The 8,339-nt window shown below is 36.8% G+C and overlaps 1 protein-coding gene across 1 annotated transcript; it reads left to right on the top strand.

Moving 5' to 3' along the window:
* The first annotated feature begins 1,075 nt into the window (after nucleotides 1–1,075).
* Nucleotides 1,076–4,134, top strand: rassf10a (Ras association domain family member 10a). Its single transcript, XM_055193173.2, has one exon. The coding sequence runs from the start codon at nucleotides 1,312–1,314 to the stop codon at nucleotides 2,671–2,673; it is 1,362 nt and encodes a 453-aa protein (XP_055049148.1). The 5' UTR covers nucleotides 1,076–1,311; the 3' UTR covers nucleotides 2,674–4,134.
* The last annotated feature ends 4,205 nt before the right edge of the window (nucleotides 4,135–8,339 follow it).

The raw sequence follows: 8,339 nt of genomic DNA on the forward strand, positions 1-8,339 counted from the left end.
TTTTGCTCATCAAGAAAATACATCTTAATTTAAGAATTTTTAGATATTTTTACTGAAAACAAGACAAAAATACTAAGAATTTTTTTTTTGAAAATAATTTTTTTTTGCATTGTAAAACAATGAAGTCCAAGGAAAGTAAGTTATAAAAATATAAAGTTATAATAGAGGGTCCTCAAAAGCTAAATGGAAGGTAATATTTAGCCATTTAATCCATGTGCACTGCTAAAAAATTAGTTTCTTACTTAGTATTTTTGTCTTGTTTTCAGTAAAATATCTAAAAATTCTTAAATTTTCTTGATGAGCAAAATGACCTAAGAAAAAAAAAAAAATATATATATATATATATATATATATATATATATATATATATATATATATATATATATATATATATATATATATATATATATATATATATATATATATACACACTTTAAGTAAACAGTGCATAGAACAAGCAAAAAAAATCTTGAAATACATTTACTTTTTTCATAAACAAAGAAATTGTTTCTTATTCCATTAGTAGATTTTTTTGCTTGTTTTAAGCACAAATTCGCCTACACTTTATATTTTTTGTCTTAAAACTAGACTTATTTTTATAGGCCATTTTGCTCATTAAGATATTTTTTAGTGCTGGGCATAGATTAATATAGATTAATCTCATACAAATATATGAGTTTGTGCTGTGTGTATATATTATGTATATATACACAGTCATGTATTTAAGAAACATTTACATGTGTGTATATATATTTATTCATATTTTTATAGGCTATTCTATATTATATATAAATTAAAAAATGATATATACATAAAACATTTCTTAAATGTTTGTGCTTAAATATACATAATATTTACACACAACACAAACTCATATATTATGCAAAACATTTTTATTTTGTATGAGATTAATCTAGATTCATTTATGGACTAATATTTTTACTTAAGACAAAAATACTAATTAAGAAAGTCATTTTTTGCAGTGTGAGCAGTGTTCATTTGAAAGTTGCTGTATAAATGCATCATGTGATCTTGGTACGGTGTGGGCGGTGCCTGCGCGCGCCCAAACGCACAGGAGTACGGCGGTAGTTTAAAGACAAACACAACTATCAGTTGAATGTCACGGACGGACGAAACTCAACCAGCTGGGACAATTTGATCTTATTAAGTAATTTTCTTCAAACTGTGCAACTTTCCAGCGGACCAATGGGGAGCGGATGATAAACGGTGGTGGATGGTATCTCCATATGCCACATTTTCCATGAATACTGGACGGTTAAACCGGTTTCAGTAAACTGACTGTAAATAATCATGGAACCGGATGAGAGTAAAATCTCAGTATGGGTTTGCCGCGAGGAGAAGCTGGTGTCCGGTGTGTCGAGACGCACCACCTGCGCGGACGTGGTGAGAGTTCTGCTGGATGACCACAACTTGCAAAAAGGCGCGAGCGCGCCGATGCTCACCGGCACACCGCAGTCGTACTGCATCGTGGAAAAATGGAGAGGATATGAAAGGATATTGCCTAATAAAACCAAAATCATGCGCCTTTGGAGCGCGTGGGGCGGCGAGCAGGAGAACGTGAGGTTTGTTTTGGTTAAAAACGACGCTTCGCTGCCCAACACCGGACCGCGGAGCGCTGAGGCGCGCGTTGTGCTCAGTAAGGAGAGTCCCCAGAACAGCGCAAACATACCCACGATGGGGATTTCTCAGGAAAAACAGCGAAGGGTCGTGCGTAAGGCTTTCAGAAAGCTGGACAAAATGAATAAAAAGAAAGAGGAGGTTTTAATACGCGACAATCCATCCGTGGAGAAAATGGAGACCCTTGTGCATCTTATCATTTCGCAGGATCACACTATCCGGCAGCAGATACAGCGGATTAAAGAGTTGGACGGCGAAATCGAGAGGTGTGAATCAAAAGTGCACTTTGATCGGATGAAAAGACACGGTGTGAATTACGTACAAGACACTTATTTGCACGACCAGGACACTGAAAACACCGGAGACGCGCCGTGCGCCTTTGGTGAGGCTATCGAGCAGTTTGAGGATTACGCGTCACGGTGCGACCAAGTTATCCAACTGCAAGAGGAAATAACCGAGCGCGAGGCTCTCGTGGAAATACTTACGGGTGAAATACAAGAGGAACTTAACCACAGGTGGATGAGACGGCGACGAGAGGTCCTCTCCAACAAAGACGCGGAGAATGTAGCTGAAGAAATGTCCCTTAGGGTGACTTCGGTCCCCGGGGAGCCAATCTCAGTGTCCCACGAGCCTCTATTAGACACTGAACTTGAGTTAGACGAGGAGAGGATCAAAACTCAACTGGATACGAGTTTATACATCGGGCTGCGCTTAAAAACAGATATGGAGACTGTAAAGAACGACTTGGATATCAGTCAGGAGATTTTGGATGCAAAGGAACGGGACCTGAGAGAACTGCTGGAAAAGGTGCATAGATTAGACGAACTGGAGGAAAAAGAATCAAAGGACGGGAAAGATGGGTCAGCTGAGGCTGAATGTGAACAGTTAGGTGTTGACAAGGATAATATTTGGGTGGAGCAGGCGAGGGGACTCTCAAAAACCTGCAGGGCCAATGATGATGATTCGGACACGGGACTGAGCTCAATGCACAGCCAGGACTCAGATAACCCAGCTGTTTGCGAGTCACTTGTGTGAATCGTTCAACGCTGAACTCAGGGAACATTGGCCTCAGTAGATTTCAATGTTATATTCTCTCTTTATAAGAGAGAAATGCATGCAAAATATACCAGAGTAGTGTTATGGTCACCTCGCCCTCTAACTGTCTGATGTACAAGCTTGTAAGGTGCTTACTTACCAAATAGTAACTAATTAACCAATGTATAGACTGAGATGTTCACTGTGTGCAGACCAATAACGTTATGAACACTACTCAGACATGCGTTTGTCTTTCAAGCATGTAAGCTAATATTAAAGAATTATTTATTGTAACTTATGCGTGAATCTCTGCATAAAACGTTTGGATACATAACAAAGATAAACTGAAGACTGCTCAAATTGTACCCTTGACACATTTGCAATGATGTCATTTCTGTTCATGCTTTTATACACTAGCCACCACATTTGGATGGATATACTGTATGAATGGGAATTAATGTCCAAATCGATGTCTGAACTTTGGTGCAACTGTAGTAAAAGTCCTCATTAAGCATCATGCTTTGAAACAACTACTGGGTTTTTTTTCCGGCAGGGAACTCTGATGTATATCTAGTCGCTTTAAGCGTTAAGCCTTAAATATGGTGTTTTTAAACAGGAAGAGAAGGGAAATCCACCCAACACAGTTTTCCTGGCAGTACTTGCAGAAATGATGGCTTTTTGGAAAACCCCAGTATGTTAAGTATGTACACAGACAACATATTCAACACATTCATTTTAAGTTGCACAGCACTGAGATACTAAAAGCCTTCTTTGTCTATAGTCTATTTTTTATACTCTAAATTAGAGTCAAAACAAATTATTGACTTATTTGGTCAATAAATATTAAGGGAAGTGGGATAAGAGAGTAAAGTGCATAAACTGTCTCACCCCAAAAATCTAGCAAACTGTAAAGCGTTGATCCATCCCCTTGTCTTTAGGAAACTGAAACGTTTTTTATTTTTAATTTTTTTTAGTTATTCCAGAGGTCAGTTTACAGTTTTGGCTAGAAGGTATACAGCAACCTACATATTGGGAGATGTTGGGTTTAGGTTTGGGGGTAGGATTGGGATGAAAACAGCAGTTTTGGCTAGATGGGATACAGTTACGCCATAAATCCTGTGAAATTTGGGGTGTAGGGTAACACTCTAGTGTAGTTTCCAATTCTCACTATTAATTGGTTGGTTATTAGCGTTAATATTACAGAAATATTGTCTGTTTACTAGTACCAAAAAAGCACATATTAATGTCTGATTCGGCAATGCCTTATTCAACATCCTTAATCCCATCCCATTCATATCAATACATAAAGTTAAGTATTAATCAGCAGTAATTAGGAGTAGTAGCTAAAAGGTTAGTTAATAGTGAGAATTGAACCTTAAAAAGTGTGACTAGAATAATTTATGTACTTTTATATGATTTATTCAAGTATAGACGGTTTCATCAGACACACGTGATACAAGTCTGGATCTGAACTTTACTTCCGGTTTCGTTTTTTTTTTAATTGTCTGACTAGTTGCTAAACTGATCTCTTGAACAAATGCCTCGTCGAAAATAACAAATGTTTTGGTTTCCTAGGTAATCTATGTGTTGTTTTTGCTTGTTATATAAGTAAACTACGTTTAAAGTACTTTGTGGTTATTTATTATTAGCAGAGTTTACCGGAAATTACGCGCGGTGCGCAACAGCCGCTTGTTTATGTTGTTACTGCTGAAACCGTATATCATTTACTAAATTAGGATTTAGTAATAATTCATTAAATCATTTTTGGAGAGAGTAATTTGTACAGTAATCTAATAACATGATTGAAGATGTAATTAATGAATTACTTTTTGAGTAAAGTTACCCAAAACTGGATAAAACAGTGCTCATCTGGTGAGATTTCGCAGTTTGCTCTATCCCTTCTAGCCCCAACCCTTACACACTAGCCAGCAGTGACGGCCGGTGACTTCTTTTTCGAGGGCGCACGATGCGAAGTTTGTCACAACATGTATGTAGCCCGTCATGTGTGTGGTTCGTAATTTCAAAACCTGTGTTCTGCGCATCGAGTGCGTGTATGTCCATCACGTGTCTTGTCAAAACAAGTGCCCGCCGCAGACGCGTCCAAAGGGTTTATGACAAAAGAGACACTCGCTTTTGCCAGATACTCGCATAATCTCATGCGTAATCGAAGTTTACTGTTAAGGGAGCGTCTTGCGTGTATTTTTTGAACGTGAGCGTCTCTTTTATCATAAACGGTTCCGACGCGTGTGCAGCAGGCACTTATTTTGACAATACACGTGATGCACATGGTTCACATGACGCAACAAACACACTTTTTGAAAACACAAACAACACACCTGGCACTCCGAGTCCGAATACATATTTTGAATTTGCGCCCCTCGGAAGAGCAGTCACGAGCCGCCACTGCTAGCCACACCGATAAACAAACACAAACTGGAAATTTGAAATTATAACAAGGTGATAATTTAAATTCGAATAATTTTAAACTATTAATTTAACATCTTTATACTTTCCTAGACCCTAGTCATTTACTTCATCCTAACATAAAACAACGCAAAGCCAGGTGAACTAAACTTTAATCATATTTACAGTAGATGTACTTTAGAGTCAAATGGAAAATTCTGGGTCTGCTGGTTTCCTGTTGGCAGCAGTTTGTGCTGTGATTAAAGCAGAAGAGGAGGATGGGCGGGAAAGATGATAAAGCGCCAATAATCTGGATCGGATTGAACCATTTCAAATAAACAACAGCGGAAATAAATGTGTGTCTGCGGATGTGTAACACCAGCTTCTCTGGTGGGTTTTGGAAAAGATTCAAGAACAGCTGGACGAGCAGAAATCCACAACAACGGGACAAACACTGACGTCGAACATCATGTGTGAGATTCAACAAAACCCGGATTATTCTGGGAATTTTCAAAACTATTATTGTGCAATGTATGCCATTATTTATTCCTAAAATCTGTCTATATTAAAAGCAGGAGTTTTATAATTATAAGCCAGTGTATATGCATTTTATCTTGGTGCGCGTGAAAGCAGCATAGTGCATTTCCAGACAGGGTCTCATTACACAAGCATAATTGAGATTAATAGTACAGTTTTGGCAAGATCAAAAGACATGTCATCCAAGCATTTTAAATTACGTCTCGCAAAGAGATCACAGGAATACAAGAGGGTCACGTTCCATAACGCGCATTTATTTTTAAGAGGAAGTGATGCGTTCAAGACTGACATGTGAAAAAGTAGTTAAAATACCTTGAAGGCAAAGATGTGTACCAGCTTTGTACCTGTCTTCAAAGTTAATACGTGGACTCAGTCATATCCTAATTATCATCTAAGATTTACTACAATATATTTTACGGTTATTCGAAAAGTAAACAGACCAATTAATATTTCTAATGCTGGAATAAATTCCTATTGCTAGCATTGAGCATTGTGTTAGCAACACAAAGGTCGTGGATTCGAACCCCACACATACAGATTAAAAAAAACGTACACTTTGAAGTGCCCTTCAAGTGTCTGCCAAATAGATGTAAACTAAAAGCATATCTGGTGCTGTGTTGGTGATTCATAAATGAACAGCAGGGTTTAGTCATACTAGATAAACAAATATTGGTGTTGCGTGCTATATCACCACCAATGGGAATAATACATTGACATCAGGGCGCCACATTAAATTAGTGCAGAACCACTGAGCACATTACAGTACCCAGGTGTCCAGATACTGTATGTACTCGCACGCACACCTTACCGGGACAGATCCAGCATCTCTTATATTACAGTAGATATCTGCAACATATTTACATTATATCCTTTACATACCATGCAAATCCTACCATTGTCTCTTACGTCTCAGAGTTCAACCAGACGTATTTATAGCCCACGGCTTACGCAATTTGTTTTATTTACGACTGCCTACTGATCTAGTGGAATGACCTGTTAAAACAAACGCATCTATTGTCAGCGCAGCGTGCCGTTCCTAGCGCGTGCAGCCCTATCAAAGCACATATGGGCACTTGAATTAATGTTTTGGTAATACATTTACAAACCAGGTTGTAACATGAAATGACGCAGGAAGTGCAAGATGCAACAAAGCAGGGAGGTGCAATGAATCATGGGGTATTATTATATGTGACGTATTGCATTAAATGTAACCCTGCCTGCGAGAATATAATCTTGATATATTTAATATTGACTGAGTAAGGTCATGCCAAATATTGATATCAATGTGAAATTATTAGATTATGACACTTTAGCCCTTTAGGATTTTGCATACAGGGTCACATATACACCTAAAACACTCTTGTATACTGTGTATACTATATGTACTATACATATATTAGGGCTGTCAAAAGATTAATCGCGATTAATCGCATCCAAAATAAAAGTTTGTGTGAACTTAACATATGTGTGTGTGCGGTGTATAATTATTATTTATATATAAAAACACACCCAATTATGTATATATTTAAGAAAAAATGGTTATATTTATATATAAAATATTTATATTCATATATAATATAAATTATATAAATGTATATAAAGTATTTAAATGCAAATATTTCTTAAATATATACCTGAATGTGTGTGTATTTATATATACATAATATTTACACACAGTACACACACATATGTTAGGTAAACACAAACTTTTATTTTGGATGCGATTAATCGTGATTAATCTTTTGACAGCCCTTCATATATATATATATATATGAAGAGTTTCGTTGCAAAACGAGATAAATCCATTTTTTTTTTACATTTTTGTTTATTATTATGTTATCATGTTATTATTTTGTTTTATGGTGCTACTTAGCTGTATTTTTTAAGTTATGAAGGTTTAAATCAAAACAAACCTGAATTGATATTAATTGGAATGCACAACCAAAAAACGAGATTTCTGAACAATTAAAAAAACTTATTTATCTCGTTTTGCAACGAAACTCTTCATATATTCAGATTTGAGAGATGCTTTTGAATCAGCTGATGGGTCAGATGGAGTGAGACCCAAACATTAATGCTACAGTAGCAGAGAATGTGCTATTACTCATTCATTTTCACAAATCTGCCATGTCAAGGTCATTGCTTACATCAGGTGTGTTGCATATGCGTATCAATCTGATGCATTGTTGTATTGACGAAGCAAGAGCGCGCAAACACCCAAAACAACGCATTGATTTTACTGTTTGACTGTGGTGATTTACAGTAAAGGAATGTAAGTCTTTGGATGGAGGATTACTCATTTACAAAAGGTAAACACATCTGGCTGGTTGCCTTGACCTCTCATTGCTCGGTGTTACAGACAAACCCAGAATATGAGCAAACATGTTCTGCTGGCTGAGACATCATGTTACCTGTTCACGGCCCAAACAGAACAAACTGATATGAAATAATGAAACAAAAGATGTTGTGTTTTATAACTCGGTAAATAGTTTCAAAAGTAAAGTTATTATTGCGCTTATGATTTATTTACTATGGTATGTAGCACAGGTGTCGGCACTATTGAACTGCAGTAACTTGGCCTGTCAATCATTTTTGAAAAAAAAACCCACATATGCTAAGTAAGGGATAACGTATAGGCAACCGATTGTTTTCACAGAATCAGGACCGAACGCAAAGCTTATTACACGGCTATTTATCTCATAAGTAAGGTAAGAAATATTAAATAT

The sequence above is a fragment of the Misgurnus anguillicaudatus genome, chromosome 6 (genome assembly GCF_027580225.2).
Source record: "Misgurnus anguillicaudatus chromosome 6, ASM2758022v2, whole genome shotgun sequence".
NCBI classification, from domain to species: Eukaryota; Metazoa; Chordata; class Actinopteri; order Cypriniformes; family Cobitidae; genus Misgurnus; species Misgurnus anguillicaudatus.

Bases quoted from the DNA above. Each gene is read 5' to 3' on its own strand.
- rassf10a (XM_055193173.2), top strand. From the start codon at position 1,312: ATGGAACCGGATGAGAGTAAAATCTCAGTATGGGTTTGCCGCGAGGAG.